At 44.1% G+C, this 23,357-nt stretch overlaps 1 protein-coding gene across 1 annotated transcript in view; it reads left to right on the plus strand.

Annotated features, from left to right (window-relative positions):
- The first annotated feature begins 8,997 nt into the window (after positions 1 to 8,997).
- The window catches only part of ADAM19 (ADAM metallopeptidase domain 19), a 79,237-nt gene continuing 64,877 nt past the window's right edge, over positions 8,998 to 23,357 (plus strand). Inside the window, exons 1-3 of the mRNA XM_070414514.1 lie at positions 8,998 to 9,137; positions 11,787 to 11,872; positions 16,279 to 16,349. Coding sequence (XP_070270615.1) covers positions 9,071 to 9,137; positions 11,787 to 11,872; positions 16,279 to 16,349 — 224 coding nt within the window. The 5' untranslated portion in view covers positions 8,998 to 9,070. The remainder of the gene's footprint in view (positions 9,138 to 11,786; positions 11,873 to 16,278; positions 16,350 to 23,357) is intronic.

Below are 23,357 nucleotides of genomic sequence, written 5' to 3' on the forward strand. Positions count from 1 at the left end.
AGTAGGACTCAAAAAGTACTAACCATTAAAAAATGGATAAATTTGACTATATTAAGAATTTATTTTAATCAAAGTGAGTGAAAAAGCTTTTCATAAAGTGGAAGAAGATGTTTGCATACATATATCTGACCAAGGGCCTGTAGCCAGGATGTTTAAAGAACTATAAACCAATAAGAACAAAAGAGACCAATCAGTAAAAAAATGGAAAATAGACTTGAACAGATTCTTCAGAAAAGAGATCATCCATTGCCCAATAGTCACATAAAGAAGTTTTCAACCTCATCAATCATTAAGGAAATGAAAATTAAAGCACAATTTTATCAACACACCCACCAGATGTCTAAAATTTTTAAAAATCAGAAAATACCAAGTGTTATCAAGGATGTGAAGAAAAGACAACTCTCTTAGAAGGCTGGTGGGGGTGTCGTTGGTGGAAACATTTTGTTAAATTTTTTAGCAATATCTGCTAAAGTGCCATGACCCCGCAGTCTATGACCAGCAACGTCACCTCTAGGTATACCCCAAAGAAATGCAGATATATGTTAACCCAAAGGATATTTACAATAGCACTATTTATAATAGTCTGGAAACTATCTAAATGTCTATAATTTGCAGAACAGATAAATAGCTTGTGGTACATACCACTTAAAGAATACCCTACAGAATAATCAATCTATAACTACATGCACAATATAGTAAAATCTCACAACCATAACATTAAGCAAAAGAAATCAAGACATCTCAACTCCCTCAGTCCCCATCCCCAGAAACCATATACGGTGTGTGATTTCGCCTATACAAAGTCCGAAAAGAGGCAAAATTAATCGATTCTGTTAGAAGCCAGGCTAACAGTTACCCTTGGTGGGAGGGGGGTTTATGACCAGAAGGAGGAAAATGTAGCTTCTGGGCTGCTGGTCATGTTCTCTTTCTTGATCTGGGTATCAGTCATATTGGTATATTCAGGTTGTGAAAATGGTTGCACCGTGTACTTAGGATACGTGCACTCAATACATGTTAATGCATGTTGGGTTTCAATACAAAGTTGAAAATATCAATACTAGTAATGCTGCAGTGAACATCCTTGTAGCTGTATCTTTGTAGACATCCCTCTTTGTTTGTTTTTCTTTTGACTAAATTCCTAGAAGAGGAATTGCTGAGTCAAATGCTGTGAACATTTTATGGCTTTCGATACATCTTGCCAACTTGTCAGGAGTGCTTTTATTTATCTTTGTCTCCCTGTTCCTGGCCACGCCACTGCCTAATAGACGTTTGGTTCATAGATGAATGGATGAATAAATGAAGGCCTTCTTTTAGTTCCTTGAATGAACCAAGCCCTTTCAAGTCTAAGATCAGTTTCTGTTTGCTCTGCCTGGAACTCTCCTGTTCTTTATACCGCTGACTCTCAGCTTAGAAGACACTCAGCTGAGAGCCTTTCCCCACCATACCATCTAAAGTAGTCCTCTTCTTATTTTCTTTCTTAGCTCCTCTTCTTTACAAATCCCAATGCTTAACTATTATATTTTATTTATTTGTGGAGTTAGCTGCTTGCTTATTGCCATCCCCACACTGAACTCTAAGTGCCATGAAGATAGGAGTGAAATATGTCTTGCCCACTACTGTAATCCCAGCACCTAGCACAGTGCCTAGGATGGAGAAGCCCTTTATGTTAGAGAGAAATTTTCAGCGACGAGAAACAGATCCCTAATCCAGACCAGCTTAAGCAAAAAAATTAAAAATAAAAAAATTGGGGACTTATGAATTGAGAAGTTCAAGGGATTGGTTTGCTTTAGACATGGCTAGGTGGACAGGCTCAGATCACATTATTAGATCCCTCTCTCTCTTTAACTCTTGCCACTATTTGACTTCATTTTCAGACAGGTTCTTTCTTGCAATGGTACCAAAGGACAATTCACAGCCCCAAATTTTCACTGTTCACCATCTCTTAAGAAAAGGAAGCAACTTTTTGATAGGGCTGTCAGAGTCTTGGAGAGGTTGTTCATCCGTCTGTCTTAGGGCCACATATTCATCTCTGAGCCAAACACAGCAGTTAGGGGGATGGAGTTCTTTGGCCAAGTCATGTTTCCTTGACTCTCTCTGAGGAGATGCATGGGTGAGAGAGGAGGCTCCACCCCACCCAAACCACAAGCACAGATGTGATACGTGCAAGGCCACCTGGTGTTGAATTATTTGTCTAGTTTCTAGTCCAACTTACTACTCAGCCAGCTGCAGGAACTCAGCTCTCTCACTGGGAGTTTGCAGCCATTAACCTGAAACCAGCAACTGAGACCTACAAATAACTGAGCTATTTTCCAGCTAAGTGAGGCTGAAATTAAGTGTTTCCTTGAACCTTGATTGCCATTTTTAATCAGGCAATATATTGTCATTCCCTGAATGCCTTTGGCTTTTGCAGTTTATTTGGGGTTTAGGTGGAGGCCTGCCTTTTGTAACAAACACAGGGGTGGAGTTCACATACGACCTTTTCCTCTCTCACAACCCTTATCCTAAACTGGATCTTTCATACAGTTGTCTCGACCTGTTCAAAGATCACCCCCTTCCTCCTTCCATTGTATTCACATCCCTCTGCTTCAATCAGATCAGCCACAGTTGACTGAGCTAAGTGACAAATGGGAATTTTCTCATTGGTATGCCAAGATGCGTCAGACACATAAACTCACGAAACCTTCATGTTCACTGCCTTGCAGACTCATCACTTTAGCCTTCCAATTTGGCTCCTTTTTCAGGATTTGTGCATGACCTTGAGGAAATCAATTCTCGCTTTCTGAACTTTGGTAGCTTTAGCTATAAAATTAAATCATTGCCTTGTCTGCTGAACAAGATGGTTTTTGAAGTGCCCCCAGATCTCTGATTCTGGAATTGTCTTTTCCCTCCTCAGTAATCTAGTGACGAGAAGGTGACCATTAAGTGTGGGGTGGCTGCAAATCCAGCCACAGGATTTGTCGGTCTCCATACACAATGAGAAAGTGCTGCTCTTGCTCAAAAAGTACTAAGAATGTCAAGACAGCAACAGCAGAGCATTAAGCTGCGTGTGGGCCTTCCTAAGAGTGGGGTCCTGTGCCACTGCCTGGGCTGCACTTTTGTGAAACCAGCCCCAGGTGCCTGAACGAATCAGACAGGAGAAGCAGCTCTGCTCCCGTCCCTCCTCAAATTCTGTATTATGTCCCCACTTCTTTTACAGGGACAGCAAAGTGAGATGCCTAGAAAATAAACGAGTGATGTGAACTGTGGGTGGTCGGTGACTGTGACAAAATGAACAAATGTTCTGCCTAAAAGGAGCAGCTTCTACTGATCTCTAGCCAATTGTCACCATGGGAAAATTTAGGCTTACTATTTTTCAAGAAAAAAACAGGATAAGGAGTTCTTTAAAAATACAAAATTTCCTGATTTTTAAAATGTTGGTAACTGTTGAGAAAAATTAGCCAAAGTTTGAAAAATGAGGCAAAGGATGACTGCAATTCCTGTCAATGGCATCCAAGAGCCGTGGTTCTCCAAATATGCTCCCTTATCAACAGCATCAGTATCACCCGAGAACAAAGCATCAGCATTTATATAAAAGTAAATACAGTATATACATATATGTACACATGTATACATATATGTGTGTGTATATACAGGGTGTCCAAAAAGTGTATACATACTTTGAATGATTATAAAGTTACTATCAGTTAAACCTGAAAGAAGTGAAAATTAAGTTAGTTATCAGCTGTTAAAGTGTGTATACATTTTTTGAGACACCCTATAGTTAACCATAAGATGTAGTAAGCCCACTCTTAATTTTTTTACCTTAGAGTAACGAAAACTTACGTTCACATAAAACTTGAGTATTTATAGTGACTTTATTCATAATTGTCAAAAACTGGAAACATCCACATGTTCATCAACTGGTGAATGGATAAACTAACTATGGTACATCCACACAGTAGAATACTACTGAACAATAAAAAGGAACTATTGAAACTTGGGCAACATGGGTGAATCTTTAATGCATTATGCTGAGTGAAAGAAGCCAGACTCACAAGGCTACATTTTTTATGGTTCCCTATATATGACATTATGTTCAAGGCAACACTGTAAGAACATGAAGCAGGTCAGTGATTGCCAGGGCCTGGGAGTGACAAGAGACAGGAGGGAAATTTTTGGGGTGATCTTGATTGTGGAAGAGGTTATTTGGTCATAGGCATTTGCCAAAACGCAGAGCCATGTTTACTAAAAAAAGAAAAACATGGAGACTGTTAATGTATGTAAATTATACTTGAATAAACTGAACTTTAAAAAAGTGCTGGTTGCTGGGAAAATGATAGCAAATTATCACAGGGCCAACATTATTCTCAAAGTATGGGCCAATGAAGACAATTCTCCCATGAGTAACTTGAAAGTTTGTGCAGAGCCAGAATGAAAAAACTATTATTAATCACTTAATCAATAATTTATTTAATTAAACATGTATCGTGCTGGGAGGATGAGACTAGGAGAAGGTCCAGCTCTTATTCACAAAGGGCTAACGTGTAGTGGGGGTGGGGTAAGAAAAAAACAATTGCAGTATGACCTGATCATTATCTCTGATAATCATGAAAGAATCAGTATATAATTAGGCTCTTCACACATTACGCAACTAAAAGCACAAACTAAGTGTTATAAATATGTTCCCCACCCCGTGCTTATTAGCTGTAGAAGAAAGATCATAAAAGCTAGCATACGACTGCTTACTATGTGAGAGGTACTACGTTAAGCACCCATTTAAGCTTCACAAACTCAATGAGCTATGTTGAGTGAACTCAAAAAGTCCGGAGGCTTTGCTAGAAATAAATGATAAAGATTTACTCAAGGGTCTGATAGTTTGCAAACTGGGAGCACAGCTAGGCAAAACCCCAGAAGTGTTCCAAAGGAGAAAGGAAAGTTAAAAGTTATTCTAGTAAAAAGTACGTTCTCTGGAATTATCAGTCCTGAATGCTCAGCTCTAAGATCACTCCAGGATGGCGATCAGACAGATGTCAGGCAGGCAGGATGAGTGGAGCCTGGAGCTCTGGTCAGACCGGGCATCTGGATAATGGGTGTCAAGGGGGTGTATCCGTTGAGTCAGGTGGTAATCAGATGGCCTGGATCTGTAACTCCTTCAGGGGACAATTAGAGGGTTATCTGGAAGTCCGATGTTCATGCAGGACTGGAATACTTAAAAAATTTAAGTTCCTGGGCTAGTTAGAAAAAGAATGGAGTTTTTCCTAATGCCTCAACCTTCATAATGTTAATTAACAATTTATTAGCTTGGTTAAAGTGATTTCATTATATATACTAGAGGCCCAATGCACGAAATTCGTGCATAGGTAGGGTCCCTAGGCCTGGCCCGCAATCAGGGCCTTCCAGCTGCCAGGTGGGGCCTTCCTTCATTCTGCACTACCCCCTGGTGGTCAGCACACATCATAGCAAGCAGTCGAATGCCCAGTTGGTCAAACTCCTGAGGGGACAATTTGCATATTAGCCTTTTATTATATAGGATTCCCTATCATCACTCTTTCCTGAACTAGGAACTACCATTATCAGCATCCTTTATAGATGAGGGAACAAAGTTACAGAAAAGCTTTTTTTTGCCCCTGGTCCTACAGCCAGTTAAGGACAGCAAAAGGATTTAAACCCTGGCAGGAATGGTCACCTCCTAACCATTTTAGTGTACTGTAGATGGGAACAGTGACCTGGGTCACCTGGACTCCAGAAGTTTGAAACTTGTTGCTCTAACCCTGCCTCAGTTTCCCTAACATGAGAGGAGAGAAGTCAAGTATGCAAAACTTTCTAAGCCACCAGGATAAACTATTATTCCTTCTGAGTTCTTTTCCTGTCTTTACAATTTACCCACCCACCCCCATTACTAAAGTCATACCTAAGTATTGTAGGAACTAAGAGAGAAAAAAAAAAAACACGAAAATAAACAAGCAAGCAAAAAAAAACAAAACAAAAACAAAACAAGCTGAACCAAAAACTTTCATTCATCCAAAGTTTCACCACCTAGAGGTAACCACTACAAACATTTTTAGCACATTTCCTCTTAGTCTTTTTTTAAAATGTCTTATTTACATAGCTGAGGTCATACTTAAATGTAATTTTGGACCCTGCTTTTTTTCATTTAACATCAGAGCATAAACTCTTTGTAAAAGTTATTTTAAATGCCTTCACAGTAATCCATCATATGGATATTCTGTAATTTATTAACTGTTCTTTCACAATTTGATATTTAGGTTGTTTCCAATATTTTCGTTATTATAAATAGCACCACTATGAACATTCTAGTCCATAAATCTTTGTGTGCATTGCAGATTATTTTATTTTTAGGATAGTTTCCCAGAAATGTAATTAGTAGTTATATGTCATGAAGATTTAAAAAACTATGTAGAGATGTAGTATTTTTAAAAAACAACAAATACATTCTTTACAAGTAAATGGGAAGGCTTCCAAGGGGGTCAAAAGTTCTGTATATGTTTGTGCCTGTGTATAACTATGAAGGGGGTGGATAAGAAACAGAATAGAAACTTTATCACTCCTTGGTCAAAGTTCCATAACCACCAGACCTTTTCTCTTGTGAGCCACTTCCCAGTGTTCAGGGGTACATGCTGATTAAATACTGATCAGCTGAGTGCCAGCAAATGGAAACAAATTTCAAGAATGGAGATTGCATGCCTTTTGCAAGTAGATGGTCCATAGAATCAGTTAGACTTGGCATTTCAGCATTTGTTGCCTGGTACAGCACTTTCACCACCGTTATCTGAACGGCTTCTCATAGCTCTTGGGTGAGATGGATCGGGGTAGCCATTCCCATTCCAGGTCACTGGTCAGACATTCAGGCCCAGAAAGAAGTGACTTACCCAAAGTCACAGAGCTGGTTGGAGAGAGCTGGGACTAGAATCCTACTTTCATGGCTCTTGGGGGAAAGCCCCTGTTATGGACTGAATTATGTCCCCTACTTCCATCCATATGTTGAAGCCACTGTATTTGGAGATAAGGACCTATAGGACACCAAGACTGTTGCAATAAGATGACCAATGCAGTTAACCAGCCATTTTAACAGAAGCCAGGAATAGAGATGCGAGTATACCAGCTGAGAACCAGTTTGGACCAAAGGGAACAGAGTCAGGACGAAATAAGAAAGGCTTTTGGGCTCCTGTGATTCTACAGGACAGAACAATGGAGTTACTGGGCATGCTTTATCCTTCAAGGAAAGGGAAGAATGACCCTGAGGGTGATTCAGAGATCATCAGGGCTGCCCTTCCTTCCCTCTACAGGCGTAGAGCATACAGGCCTAGAGGGCAAGGCTCTTTCTTTCTTGGTTTCAGAGGGTGAGTCCCCCTCCTAGGTTCTGGGAGCCAGGCTGTCCAGGCCTAGAGCCCCAAGGGGCAGGGTTGCTGCAAAAAGCCACAGGGGCAGGGCTACTGCCTAGGGCCACGGGGATGACACTGATGCCCCAGCTACCTGGAAGGCAGAGCATCCAGCCAGAGGACTGACTATTCTGGAGCTTTAAGATTTAGTGGATCAACCAAAGAACTGATAAGCAAATGTGCATAACCCTGGGGTGGGGTGGGGGCTGGGAGGAGGGGGAAAGGTGGGGGTTGGGGGACATCTGTAATACTGTCAACAATTAAAAAAAAAGATTCCGTGGAATTTGCTTTGCTAGGTTTTGGACTTACTCTGAACCGTCACCCTTCTTTCTCATTTTTCCCTTTTGGAATGGGAATGTCTATCCTATACCTCTATTTTGAAAGCAGTAACTTGCCTGGTTTTACAGGTTCACTGATGGAGGGAAATTTGGCCTCAGGGTGAATCATACCTAGAACCTCACCCATATCTAATTAGGTATTTAGATGAGACACTAGACTTGTAGCTGATGGTGGAATGGGTTAAGACTTTGGGGGCTATTGGGATGGAATGAATGTATTTTGCATGTAAGAAGGACATGCATTTTGGGGAGCAGAGGATGGACTATTATGGACTGAACTATGTTCCCCCAAATTCCTATGTAGAAGCCCTAACCCCCAGTATGACTCTTTGGAGAAAGAACCTTTAAGAGGAATTGACCTTGAGCAACTTAGCCTCTTAGGTCTGGTTTTCTCATCTGTAAAACAGGATACTCTTAGTACCTGCTCTAGGAAATTATGGGGCTAATGAAAAGAGATGATGTATGCAGAGTTCCTGGCACATATTGAAAGGCAATAAAGGGTAGTCCTTTTCCTAGATTAATTAATTAAATAAATGAAGGGATGTTACGTGCGGAGGACAGTGTCTGGTACTCAGTAAGGGCTATGCCAGCCTCAGTTATAGTTATTTTCTGATTCCTGCAGAAAGTAAGCCCTCCACAGACTTTAATCCGAACCATCCCAAATTCCAACTTCTCCTCAGTACAGCTCAAGGTCTTTCCCGCCCTGACACCCTTGTCTAGGCCACTCTCTCTGCCTGGTGCTCCAATCCTCCTCCTCCCTAGCTCGGATGTCTTCTCCCCTGGGAATCCTCTCTGCTCCATCTCCCCCCTCCCAGTCAGAGGGAATGGCTCCTTGATTTGCGTCCTGCTAAGAAAACAACTCCACATAGCACTTAGCTCTTTGTGCCTGGCGGTTCCATTAACCTGCTGAGTGAGTGGCCTCAGTGTCACCCAAGGCGTCTAGAATAGTGCGGGACGGAGGAACGGGCCGCTGTTCCAGCGTTAAACGGGTCCAGCTTAACTCCTGCAAGCCCAAGCCCAGGACCCTCCCCAGGCCGCGCCCACCTAGAGTAAATCCTTAGCCCTCAGGGCGCCTGGACTCTCCTTCCGCCGCTCAGGGTCACCTGAGCCCGCTGAATTCCCCAGGGGTCCCGCCGGCTCCTCCCCTGGCGTCCCTCCCACCCCCTCCGGGCGGGGCGTCCCCTCCTCCACCCGCGGAGCCCCGCGGAGCTGAGGGCGGAGCATCTCTGATGGCTAAGAGCCGGCAGGGAGGCGCTGGACGGTCAGTGGGTTGCAGACGCGCCGCCGCCTGGCTGGGGTGCCGGCATGGCCGCGGGCTTGTGAGCGCGGGGCGCACGAGGGGCCGCTGCCACCATGCCCGGGGGTGTGGGCGCCGCCCGGCGCTGCCTGCTGGCGCTCGCCCTGCTGGCATGGACCCGAAGTAAGTGGCGGGGCAGGGGGCTGGGGTGACGATGGAGGTGGGTGAGCTAGGTGGTCCAGGGACCTGGCGGTTGCCCCCCCCACCCGCAACTCCGCGGGGCTGCACCCTTTCGCCCCCAGCCCGGGAGCCCCCCGGGAGCCCGGCTTTGTTCCCATGTTGTACGCCGCCGTGGGAGGTGGTAGAGGTCCTGAGCATGCAGAGAGCGGCGGGTCCCCTCCCTGGCTTCCCTTCCTCCCTGTCTTGCTTTTTCCTCTGTTTTTTTTTTTCTCTTTTCTTTCTTTCTTTCCCTGCTGTTGGCTTCTCTTTCCGCTGCTTTCCTAGTCTCTCCTCTTTTCTCCAGTCTTTGTGTGTGTGTTGTTCCTATAAATATATACTGATAAAATTGGAACCATACCATATGTACAGTTTGGTGTCTTGCATTTTCTACTTCACATAATGAGCATTTCCTACATCGTTAAGTTTTCCAAAACATGATTTTAATGACTATAAATTCCATCAAGAAATCGCAGGACTATAATCTTAAAAAAGTTAAAAATATGACTCTCACACAAACGTGGGGTGAATGTGGCAAAGATTCATTGGGTTCATTCTTGAGGCAGTGAATGGAGTGGTGAAGCCAGTTCAGGAAAAGGAGTGGTTACAGGCCTTGGAGGAAGAGTGTGGAAATCTTGTTCTGGGACAGATGCAAAAGTGGTCAGTGCCCCATGGGGCCAGACGACCAGATTTCTTAGTTATCTTTCTACCAAGGTGAAGTCATTTGCATCTCTACGGACCAGAAATCTACAGTGAACACACACAGTCGTTTAATGAATAGTAAATAAAAACAAGTCAGACAGAGGTCCGTTCCCCTAGATAACTTAGTGATCCTGGAAGGGCCCTTAAACAATGCTGCAATGTGACATCCAGAGGACATCCTGCTTTCTCTTTGCCTTGTTTCCAAGTTTTGAACAATTTTTTTTAAAGATGTACTATGCTCCTCCATTACTGAGCCTTTAGATTGCTTTCAGTATTTTTTTTTGCATCATAAAGATCATTTCATTTTTTACATATTCCATTAAATATCATGTAATTCCTTTTTTTTTTTGCAAAGAGTCTGGACTTACTCAGAGATACAGAATATCAAGCACTTAGCATAGTGCTCAGAAAACAGGTAATGAGTAAATGAATGCATTGCTTCAGATTTTTAGCAAAGTGATGAATCTGATGCAAGGCTAATGAGATGATTTTTAGGATATATTTTGATTGAGAACACATTATACCAGAAATCTGAAAAGAAAGTGAATCACTCAGAATCCCACCACTCTAACAACACAGCTAGGGCCATCTTTTCTCTCATCCACTACATTCTGTGTGATTGATGTGGTTGGTTTAGACAGAATTGATTTTGGAGATCTCACCCTCATCCCCAGGAGTCCTATGGATTTAGCCTGTTTTTATGGAGACTGATTTGCCTAGGTTTTGGGAAATGACCACTTTATTAAGATTGTCTGCAGCCAGTGTTGGAGGGTGCCACTGCCTAGAACAAGTCTCTCCTCAAACAAGTTACAATTCGCCTTTCCTAAAAAATAGGATTCCTGCCACCTACCTCCCAGGGCTGTCATGAAGATGAAGGAAAGCTGGATGGTGAGATTGATTTGGAAAGTAGGGAGTGTCATCCAGATGCAGACTTCCCATTAGGAAGCTCAAGTTCATGCTGGGATGCTTTGTGGACTGAGAAGCAATTTCACAGTGACTCTCCCCAGTAATTCTATGAGATGGGCAGGCAGGTATCATTATTTTCATCCTACAGATGAGAAAACTGAAGCACAATTGAAATACTGCCCATGGCCTTAACTCCAGAATATGCCCAGAATCCAACCACTTCATTCCTCTCCACTGATGTAATTCTCCTCTGAGGCACCGTCATCTCTCACCAGGGCTCCTGCAAAGTCTCCAGCCTTGCCTTCTGCTTTTACTCTCCCTTCCTCCCCTCTCCCCCACCCAGCAAGCCCAACAATCTTTTAAAAACTGCATACAGATCATATTGCTCTGTATTTAAACCCTCCAGTACTTTCCAAGTCTATTTATAATAAAATCCAGACACTTTCCATGGCCTCTGTGATACCAGACCCATGGCTGTCTTGCTGACCACGTCTCCTACCAACTTCCCCCTCATTAACTAGACTCCAGCTACCTTTATCTGCTGCTGCTTCCTTGCACAGGACAACTCCACTTCTGCTCACGCAGGGCCATTGTGCCTGTGGTTCCTCTACCTGGGGCCTCTTCCAGATCTTTGCACGACCGCCTTTTTTCTGGTCCCTCGGGTCTCAATTAAATGCCATCTTTGCTGACCATCCTGTCTAAAATAGGGATCCCTCCTTCAGTGTCTCTTTATTCCTGACTCTATTGTACCATATGAGAATACTTGTGTGTTGTCCATCTCCCACCTCTAGAAGATAAACTGTGAGGAGTACAGAGCCCTTGCTACCCCTGTTGAGCACAGTATTGCCAAACCTAGCAGAGTGCCTGACCCATAGTAAATGCTAAGAGCCTGGAATCCAGCAGGTCTCCTAATGACCCAGTATGGGGTTCTTCTCAGTCACAGTGCATGTGGCTAAGCTAGGGTGCAGAGGTCTGGGATTCCAATGATTGTGCATCTTGTGTTGGCAGGAGGAAGAGGGGAAGGCAGCCCCCAGCCACAGCATGAACTAATAATACCTCAGTGGAAAGCTGAAGAAGGCCCTATGGTAGAAAAGGTAAGACCAAAAGTTCTCCTTTTCAGAGGCAAGAGTTGACAACATCATTCTGTGAGGGTGGGGGCCACCTACTCGACTTTCCTGGAGGCCCTGTCATCACCGTTAGTTCTGTTTCTGACCCACTCTATCCTGTCTACTTGTCACTTTTGAAATCCTAGATGGGACTTTCTTTCATCGTGTGACACACTTCTAGAACTCTTTCAAATGCTATTAGTTGAGGAAATGAAAATCCACATTAATGCTGACACAAGCTAAGTGCAAATATGTGTCACAAAAATCACTGGCTCTATTGGAGTTAATTAAATATCGCCATTGTTATTTTCGCTCTGCATAATACATGCTTCGTTTTATTGATGAGGTAATGTACATGGAGAGAAAATGCTAATCCAAACCTTTCTATATATATATATATATATATATATATATATATATATATATATATAAAAGACTAAGCGACTGTTATGACCAGCCGGTAGCTATGATGCGCACTGACCACCAGGGGGCAGACGTTCAATGCAGGAGTTGCCCCCTGGTGGTCTGTGTGCTCCCACAGCCAACCTCCTGCGGCCCTTCCACACCCCCCCGCCTCCCCGCCAGCAGGCCCCGATAGCCAACCAGGCCTAGGGACCCCACCTGTGCACGTTTTCGTGCACCAGGCCTCTAATTTTTTAATAAGAGTTCAGGTAGGGACCCAGGACTCACTGGGGAATGTATATCTTAAAATTCAATAGGCATCTTGGGCCACAACACCAGCAAGTACACAGGCTTTATCAAGGAGCTTGGGAATATGTCAGAAAACACGATCCTGTGCCTGCAGAGAGGGCCTGTGCATCTAGGATATTCTTTGTGGCTCTGGCTTTACATGGGAGAGCTAGACAGGAAGATGTGATTGTTGACCTCCCACTTTGTGAACTCTGTTTCCTCATTTAGAAAATAGGGCTGAGAGGGAATAAGAAGGAAGAGGGCTGGGGAGCAGGGGTAGTGAATAAGATCCCTTTGGGTTTAAAGGATCAGTGATTTATTGGGCAACATCTGAGCACAAGATTACAGTAGCAGAGCGAGGAGAGAGCTATGTCAGATGAGACTTCAGACTTTGTGGCTTTTGAGTCCAGAAAGGTAAATAGAGAGGAACAATGCCTAGAGAATCCTTACAGTTATGGTTCGAGTAATACAGACATATCCAAAAAAAATGCTCCAATTTGTATTTGCTAAGAAAACTTACAGAGAAAATGTTAGGATAAATCAAAGCAAGTAACATTTTACCCTCAAGACAGTGAGTGCATGGGATTCATTTCATCAAAAAGTGAGAAAGGCTGAAAATAGCTTCAGGAAAAGTCTAGACAAATTAATGGATGACCAGTCTTGAGCAGGTTATTTTTAAAAATTAGTCCAGCCTACCCATTATTACCGAGCACTGTCTCATACTCTTTGTAGAGGCTTCTCTGTTCTTCCCAGATGTGGGATGCCTGGCATCCTCAGGAAGGGTTTGAGAAACAAAGTGGCGTGCCAGATCCTGTCTTTGTTCCCAGCCATTGTCTGCCCAGAATCTGGGTCATTGCATTTTGTACGAATAGTCAGCACAGTGCCTGGCACCATATGTATTTTTTGAATGAACAAATGAAGGGATGGAGAGGGGTGGGGCGGGGGCGGGGGGGGGAAGGTGGGTTTCACTCATGCCTCTTATTCTCATTTACATAATTTATTCATCAAACATCAATTGAACACTCACTGTATAGTAAATATCATACTAGATCTTAACGAGGATGCAATACATAGGACAGATTTCCAATACCTGGTGGAGCTGAAGACCTATTGAATCCAGCACTAAAGTAAAAGGAATTTTAACCCTTCTCCGGGGTCAATATACGAGTGGGTCAGCTCCCTAGGAGAAGTGACATCACCCATTCCAAGCACACAGTGGAGCTGCAAGGGAAAAGCTGGGTAAAGCTGGACTAGGAAGCTGTGTAGATCCTTGCAATGCTGCTTCATTGTTTTGCTTGAAACGTCTCCTGGAAACAAGGAACATCATCTTTTAAAAATATCAGTGTCTGAGCATCTTCCAGACCAGAAAGAAATATATTTGGATGGCCCACTTAACGATAAATATTTGCCCTCCTGTTGCAGCTTGTGTCTCTGTTGGGGAGAGGAGACAGTGCTTCCAATTTCTATCAGCTTTCCTTTTTTTGTGTGGGCTGTCACATGGCCACCTGCCTGTTGGATAAGAGGATTGCTGCAGCTCTGTCACCATGTGCTTATTCTCAGATAACCACTTGGGACTGTGTCCCTGAAGCCTAATGTGATTGCACAGGGCCCTTGCTCCAGAACTCCCCAGAGTAAAGTGGCAAAGGACCAGCAACCAGAATAGACACGTGTTGGCAGAGCTGAAGCAGGACACCAGAAACAGAGAAGTGAATCCCTTAGTGGAAAGCTATTGGGCAAGCATCCACCTAACTTCCTCTCCCCATAGTTTTGAAATGTACTTCTTAAGAGACGTCAATAGGACAAATTAGCCAAGAAAAAAGCAAAGGACAGGGTTGCTCAAGCATCCTGGATCAGAAAGTTCAGATCTCATCAGAGCCCTGAAGGGGTTGCCCAGGACTCTAATGGTAAGTGGGTTTTGAGGCAAAGAAGAGGAGGAAATGTGCTTGGAAGAGGCAGAGCCCCAACCAGAAGTGGCAGACGAAACAGGTGACCTACTTTCTCAGACACCACAACGAAGGTTTTAGGTTCACCTTTAAAGGGGCAGAGACTTCACTCTAGTAGAGCTTTTTGGATTGAAAGAGACTTCAAGAGTTTATCAGTGTCTTGGTATCAAGTTAGAGAGCATATATTTAAAATACCCCAGAGAATTGGTGCTGTTTTAAACAGGTTTAAATATGTAAATACCCTGATTTAAATAAATAAGCTTTCCTTCAAAAATAGTTTACCCACCCTATGTTGAATTGTTGAAGCATGGAAGTTTGTTTTGACTTCGATTTTTAATTTCTTTGAAAGTGTCCACAATAATGAGGTAAAAAGAGATAAAAGCCCATTTCTTAAGCAATGATAAAAACATAGAAAATTACACAAAGGAAGATAAAATTAACCCATAATCCCATTGCCTGGAGGTAACTATGGTAACTTATTGGTTTAAGTTTTTTTCTCTCTACTTTTTCCTTTTACAAAAATATATTTAAATAAAATATATAGTGTTATATTTTGAGTCTTTGTGCCAAATGGTTATCATGTATAGCTTCTTGATAATTTAGAAATTATTTAAATGATTGTCTAGTGTTATGTCATATGAATGGATCATTGTTTATTTACCCATTCTCCTATTTGGACATTTAGGTTATATTTCATTATTCAGGGTTGTAATTAATGAACATCCTTCTATATAATAAACCTTTGCCCATTCTTCCATTTGTTCCTTCCAGACATAGTCTTATATTACTGGGTCAGAAGGTCTAAACCGTTAAAACTCTTAGTCCATACTGTCAAATATTTTCCAGAGTTGGTGGTGTCAAATTGAATTCTCACTGGTAGGTATGAGAGTGCCCACTTTATAGTGTGCTCTGTTGCACTATGATTCATGGTTTTAAAAATCTGTCACTTTGATTTCTTTTAAAGGTATTTAAAAAAAATTAGAGGTGGCTAGTTACTAGTGATGTTGAACATACTTTCTTGTATGATATCGTAAATGACCTATGCTGGGTGTATAACAACTTTAGGCATCAGCAAATTTGCTCTAGTATGTAAAATGTATCTTCTTTTGGACTTATAAAACCTTAGTTTGAAGTGCTCCTAGTTGTCTCCTCTGAGATGACTAGGGTATTTATTTAAACTGGGAGCCAAAACAAAATAATGTAAAATGAGAACGCATTATGGAGGGGCTTTCCCTGGTATTTTAGATAATAGCCACCATGTACTGGGGGCTTCCTATATGCAGATAAATTCTTTGCATTCACTATGCCACTTAATCCTTCTGAGAGTCCCGTACGTTTGGCTATTATTATCTGTTTTATAAGTAAGGAAACTGAGTTGTAGGCAGGTTTAGGAACATGCCCAAGTTCACATCACAGTAGTGCCAGAGTCAGCACTTGAATCCAGATCTGACTCCACACAGAATTTGCTGCTGAAGATCACGTTTTCCAGCATTTGCCTTTATCAGATCTGCATGCAAGCACTTACAGCACATTTCAGCTCGGGAGTTTCTTTCCTTTGTCTTTTAGGTGCAGGCAGATGGGGGAGGGAAATTGGTCCTTCTGGGATTGCAGCTATTTTATGTTTTGGCTGGGAATGCAATTGACCCTTTCCCGTTCACTTCCTGTGGATCAATGTCAGAGGGCTGAGCTAGAGCCTGTGTGTGTTCCTGGGAGCCTCCACCCTGCTTTTAGGAACTGACATTCTTTTGTTGTTGCTTTTAGCATCCACTCAAAGCTGAGCTCAGGGTAATGGCCGAGGGGCGAGAGCTGATCCTGGACCTGGAGAAGAATGAGTAAGTGGAGTCCTCCTTTGTCTAAAATGAAACAATTCACTTCCATGTCAATGCCGGACACAGGTGCTGCTGTTTTGGAAGGATTGGAAGGAAGTGTTAGCGAAGTGACCCAGGCTCTCAATCTGTGGTTTCTTTGTGCAGATCCTCTTGCAAATACAGTGTTTCCACAATCTCTTGACTTGCTGTGAAATTGCTAGACTGTTTAATGGGCTGTATTTCCGGGGCTGCTTCTTAGAGTTCACTGTGTGTGTGTGTGATGAGGGAGGGATGGAGGGATGGGCTGGAGGACTCCAGCAGCTGTCTCACTAGCTGCAGCACAGGGCATGGCAGGAAGCGAAGGAGATTAGAGGAAAACAGAGAGGAGAGAGGCAAAGCGGAGTGTTCTGGGATTTGCACCTTCAACCCTGGCTGCTCTATCTGTTCGGGGTCGGCTAAATCCGAAATTCTGCCAGTAGGGGCATGGTCAGCAGTCTCCTGGCTTCTTTGGGCTGGTTCTTCCATCTTTTTAACCGAATTCATCTTGGGTGGTGGCCTGAGTCAGAAATATTTCCACATTGATTTGCCATCAAGCACAGTTATATCTTGATCCATGTTATGGAGCAGGTGAATAGATAATGCATAGCCCTGTCTGTTGCCTGTTCTTGGGCTATTCCCAATCTGCTTGGCCACTGGAGAGCTCTCCTTCATTGGCCTGGAGACCACGGAGGCCTTTGGTCTTTCCCCGCCAACGGTCCCCCTTTGATGCTGCCACACAGACCTTGCAGATAAGGCTGCCGGGCTCGGACAACTGCCCATCTCTTCTTGGCAGCCGCCCCGGAAGCAGATGAGTAATCAAACGCGTTACTGCCAAGAAAGGGATGGATGGGCGCCTTCCCATAACCAGAAGGATGGGGAGGCTGCTGAGCTTGGGTGGAAAGCGAGAACATAAATTATTCCAAATTTGGGCTTTTGGTCCCTTGCGAAAGGAGGGTGGGTGGAGTCGGAAAAGTGGCAGAAGTGAGACTTGAGCACTCGCAGTAATGCGGCTTCATCCACGCCTTTCCTCTGCCTACAGAACGTTAGACATCTCAGTCATTTTTGCTTGACTGAGACTATGTTCTAGATCAGTGTTCGGCAAACTGCGGCTTGAGAGCCACATGCGGCTCTTTGGCTCCTTGAGTGTGGCTCTTCCACAAAATACCACATGCGGGTGCAAGTACAGTGCGACTGAAACTTCGTGGCCCATGCGCAGAAGTCGGTATTTTGTGGAAGAGCCACACTCAAGGGGCCAAAGAGCCACAGTTTGCCGACCACTGTTCTAGACTATGAACTAGAATGTGTTCTTTTTGTTCCATTTCCCTGGAAAGACCTGGCTGCCTCTGTCCCAAAGGGTGCCGGCTCTGCATGCCTGCGATTTCTCCTTGCGTAGTCTTCCCTTTGTCCTGCAGGAAAAGGCCAGTAGAGGGTCTGTTCTGACAGTCTCTCTCAGGGCTCTGCTTCACTTTCTCATGGTCCCAGCCCTCTAGCTCTGGGCTAAATGCTCCCTGTTGCCACTCAGTCTAATCTGCTCCATTCTGCCCCCAACTGGAGTATTTGACCCCCCAGCTTCCTCTGGGCAGTCCGAGTGGTGGGGTTGCTGTCATGGGCAAATCCTTAGGAGTTGGACTTGCCAAGTAGGGATCCCAGCATTCGTCCTTCCCGTCTGTTTTGGAGCCTTTGTAAGAGGTCATAGGAAGTTGTAGTGGGAAGACACTGAGTACAACTGTCTTATGTGTGGATGTAGAAATTTCAACTCAGAGAGGGGTAGACACTTACCTAAGGCCACACAGCAGGTAAGCGAGAGAGGTGAGAGTAGGATCCTCTGTGTTCTTGGCTTGGATCTGAAGTTAAGGAGAGTGCGTGGATGTGGTTCTATGGTGTATTGCTCTGAACGGCTCTCTGGCTTCCCAGTGAGTGGCAGGGGCCTGGTTGTGGTTCCTGGGCTCCTTGAGTTGGCAGGAGGCAGGAGACTTGACAAAAATGGAAACAGCAGCGTCAAGCACTATGACCTCATCAGGTATCCCTGGGGGACAGCTTCCTGCTATTTTCGTCTAAATTGGGCTTTTTGTTTTTGAACATGTGTTAGTAAGCGGAACTCCAACTGCACACGACTTCCTATTGTGTTTATTTCCCAAAGCCTTCTCATTCATGGTGCCTGTGAGGCCAGATGCAAAACAGCTTGGGGGTGGGGATGATGCTTTTCTGATTTTTCAAATCTCTCTGTTAAAGTTTTTATAATCCTATGACATTCGAGGGGAAACTGGGCCTTGTGCTAAGCGACTCCTCAGTCTGTTTTTTAAGTTCCTCAATTCATTCATTTTTTTTTCCATCTCCTATGCATCTATAGCAGTGCAGGCACCAGTGTCAGTACTGGGGATATAGCTGTGAATAAAACAGTTCAGCCCTTATGGGGCTTATAGTCTGCTGGTGAGAACAGTAAGCAGATAAACAAGTGAATGTGTAGTATGTCTGGTGACAAGTGCTATGGAAACAAAGGAACATACGGGCTCAGAGAGCAGGGATGGGGAGGGAGGTGCCGTTTCAGAATGATGGTCAGAGAAGGGCTTGGTGGTGAATTGGTATTTAAGTCAAGACCTGAAGGAGATGAGAAAATGAGCCATGTGGATGGCTAGGGGATGGCTATTCCAAGGAGAAGGGACAGCCAAGTTCAAAGGCCCTAATAGATTATGAAGGTTTCTTCTCTCCCTTCCCAACCGCTATACATTTCCCCTTACATTGGATTCTTGGGCGCCCCGGGGAGCTTTGGGCAAGAGCTTCTGGCACTCTGAGGGGAGAAAAGACATTTCTAATGTCTTTTTCATCATCCTGAGGTGTCTGGACTTCTCCCATCAAATCAAAGCCCACGTGCTAATGCATGGCCCAAAATAGCAATGAGCAGACCTTTAATGGAATTCGCACATGGAGAGATTGCCAAGAATGGTGAGGATGGAGGAGCATGGGGGTTGGGCCAGGAGAGAGGGAGGGGCCTTTAGCTCAGGCTGCAGATACCCAAGGTGCCTTAGTTCAATAGCATGGCAGCTGGCAGTGATTTTCTGCTGTGAAGCAACTCAGAATAAACAATGATGTTTATCTACTCAGTGCACAAGCATCGCAGAGATAATCTCCATTTGGCTTTCCTGTCAGATAGTCCTGGGTTCAAGTCCCAGCTCTCCCACCTCCTGGCTGGATGTCCTCTCTAAACCTCAGTTTCCCTATCTGGGGTATAATGAAAGTCACACGCTCTAGAGCCATGAAGATGAAATGAGATGGTTCATGTAAAGGACCGAGCATAGTGCCTTGCTCATATTATATACTCAGTGAATGGCAGCTACTGTGATTTCTCATGAGTGTCTTATTTTTTCTCTCACTCGAGTCTTTTTCTCATAGCAACATGCTCATTGTAAAACACTTAGCAATACCCAAGTATAATAAGTAAAAGTATGAAAGTCTCCTACCCACAAGTAGAATCCACTGTTAACAATTTTGGTGAGCATACCTTGGACCTTTTCTATGTGTGTGGGAATCTGCACATAGATACTCATAGACACAGTCGCACAGAAGCACACCCACAGGCTGCTGTTTTTGTTGGGAAGGGAGGAGCAGAAATGAGATTATGCTATACATATTGGTCCACGCCTGTTTTTTTTAGACTCAACCATATGTCATGAAGGTAGTACACTGCTCAAATGGAGTATATATTACACATTATTCACACATATACACGTAATTTGCAAATATTGGTGCATAGCTGTTGTTATGAGACCCTTACTTGTGGTTAAGGCAGTGTGATACGGTACTGAGCTCTGAGGCAGACACGTGGAATTGGTCAAGAAGCCATTTGGCCCCTCTGAGCCTCAAATTTCTCATCTTTCAAATGGGGGTTTTGTCCCAGTTGGGTTTTAAGAGCTACTACTGTTCCACCTATTTCAAGGATAACATGCAAGTGGAAAAATGGAAAAGAAGCATAGAGTTTGCTCTCCATTCATGGAGACATCCCTGGAAAGAGGGGACAGTGGGATAAAGGAAAATCGCCTCCAAACCATGGACCTTGAAGCTGAGGATGAACTACTAGTTTAGGTAACATAAACACGAGAAGGGAAATTACAGAGAAGAAATTATGGTGCTGTTTCCACAAGCCACAGTTTGGAGACATGCATCCATAATGTTTTTTCTCCATGTAATCTTCCCTATGCTCTGAGGATTGGCTCATCAACCCAGAGACCATAATGGGCATAAAACAATAACCAAAAAAACTTGTTTGCTGAAATGAAATGGAACCTTGCTGAGCTGTCGACATCCGGAGAGAGGCACACCTCAGGGAGTTTAGGCCTTGTCTTTCTTCCCTTCTCCTTTCTTTACTTTTTCCCAAGAGGAGGGCACACTGAACTCTTGAACCAGCTTGCAGGATGCTCATTGGGCTGCATTACTAGAGGTCAGGGCCACTACATTAACTACATTGTAAGGTCACCTTCAAAGGCAAATGAACAGCTCAACTAGTGGGCACTGAGCCCAGAGGACCTCTTACCATATGCTTCTCTCTGCTCGTCTCTTACACACATTCTGGAACTCTCATCTCTTCACTATACTGCCCTTCCTTGGAGTCCCAAATGATGATAAGATTTGGGTTTTGGCTTGGAAAAGGGACAGCTGTCCTTTGGTCTCACCCCATTCATTGTGCTTCAGGCCTGGCTAAAGACAGATCCTGTTTGCATCAGTCTAGCTAGTAAGAATGGATATTTATTTTCTCCTGTGTGTGTATATCTACCTCCAGACCTCCTGAGGAACAGTAATTGTCAAAGCAGAATGGGGGCATTTAGAGGTTTGCTGGTCCTAGTACTCACCATTACTTCTGACTTGAATCTCTCTTCATATCTCTGACTTTTTTTTTTTTTTTTTAATATATTTTATTTATTTTTTACAGAGAGGAAGGGAGAGAGATAGAGAGTTAGAAACATCGATGAGAGAGAAACATCGATCAGCTGCCTCCTGCACATCTCCTAGTGGGGATGTGCCCGCAACCCAGGTACACGCCCTTGACCAGAATCGAACCCGGGACCCTTCAGTCCGCAGGCCAACGCTCTATCCACTGAGCCAAACCGGTTTCGGCCATATCTCTGACTTTTTATCCATCCCTCAGAGATCCCCTAGGGAAGGAGACTGCTTTTGTTGGCTTGGAAATCAGGCTACCACCTGGAAAATTAAGTCATTCGTGATTTAGCGCCCTCATTTTCTCCTTTCCCCCTCCATCCTATTTGAGTTGTACAGGACTGAGGAGCAGAGAAGGGGAGAGCTAGCAGGCAGGAGAGGAGTTTCTCAGCACTAGACAGGATGGATTAGCTCTCACCTCTTCTACTACACTTCACTTCCAAGTAGGCCTGGCGGAAATATGAAGCCAATCCTGAGCAAAACCCTGCATACCGCCCAGGCCTCGGAGCTCTCCCCGCCCCCACCCTCCCGGCTTCCCCTGGCATCAGGAGTACACTTTAGCACCTTATCTAGGACAAGGAAAAAGGACCACTCCCTTTGTCCCTCTCTTGTCAGGAGCTTCATTTGTTGTTGGCAAAATTCAGTGTCCTGGATCAAAGAGAAGCTTAAGAAAGGCTTAGGACAATATCCCAATGCTTTTGGGAAACCATGTTTCACTGAGTTGCATTTAAATGAGTCGCACACATATGGATTACATTCCACTTAAAATACACATGGCTTAAGAAATTAGAGGATATCATTCTTTAACCAAGTACTTGGCAGATCTCAAGTATTCATAATGTTTTCCCAAACTCAGCACGCAGCTGGGCTCCCCACTCCCTGCAGCTGAGGTTGTCCAACCCAAGGAGACCGGTGCCGAGGAAACAGTTGGATGGATGGGTGGGGACGCCAGAATTTGATGAGAGCTGCTTGTGACTGTTGGAAGCTTTTTTCAAATATTGTTTTTGAAGTATGAGCAACTGAATTAACCCTGCCGCATTGACTCAGAGGCGGTGAGTGCGCGAGTGAATTTGAATTCTGAGTGCTGTGCTTGGCTGGCACCTTGCCCCCTGAGACACCCTGTGGTCCAGTTGGAGATGCCATTCCCAATGCTGGCTTTGCAGACAGAGGTTAATTCCATTTCTAGTTCTCATAATGTCCAGAACCTCTGAAGTCACAGACCAAGTGGATTGCCAGCCGATCTGATGTGATCTTCGCACAGGCCAAATTCTCAACCCTCCTGCTGCCTAAGCAGAATCCCCCTTATTTCTACATCATTGGAAAAGTGATGTTACTGTCATAGGGTCCGTTGCATAAACTCGGTCTCAGTAATTAGGACTGGTGATCGGCAGGGGTGCAGCTATACAGGTGCTGGAAGAGAGGACCAAGGAGCATCCGGAATTGAAATAACCCAAGTGTGTTGATTCTGAAGGCCGAGAGCACATAAACCCCAAACCCCATAATCCATTGAGCAAAACAGGCTTGGGCTTTGGTGCCAGAGCGACCCAGATTGAATTCCGGGCACTGGCACTTCCTGGTTAGTTGGCCTTCAGCCAATCACTTGCCCTCCGAATGTTATTTCTTCACCTGTGTTCACAATAATACTCCTCAGTGAGCATTTACCGAGAGCCGTCACTGTGCAGTGGCAGTTCACACTCTGTCTTATTTAATCTTCACAGCAGCCTTTTGAAGGAGATATTATTGATTCTCACATTTTATAAATAAAGACACTTCGTGTAAGGAATTCAGGTCATTTACCCAGTGTCAGCCAGAGCCAAGAGTTCAACTCAGGTCTACCCGCCACTTACTATATTCTACTGCCTCATAGGAAATAGACATTAATACCTTCATGGCCGGGTGGGGTAGGCTGAAAAAATACCCCCCCCCCCCCCCCCCGCCCCCATACTGTTCTAAGAGAGCCACATTCTATTCTGAGGCTGTGCTACCTTATATGGCAAAAAAGAGACTTTGTCAGTGTGACTAAATTGAGAATCTCGAGAAGGGAGATTATCCTGGCTTGTCTGG

The sequence above is a fragment of the Myotis yumanensis genome, unplaced genomic scaffold (genome assembly GCF_028538775.1).
Source record: "Myotis yumanensis isolate MYYU_CA2020_CCGP unplaced genomic scaffold, mMyoYum1.0.hap1 SCAF_5, whole genome shotgun sequence".
NCBI lineage: Eukaryota > Metazoa > Chordata > Mammalia > Chiroptera > Vespertilionidae > Myotis > Myotis yumanensis.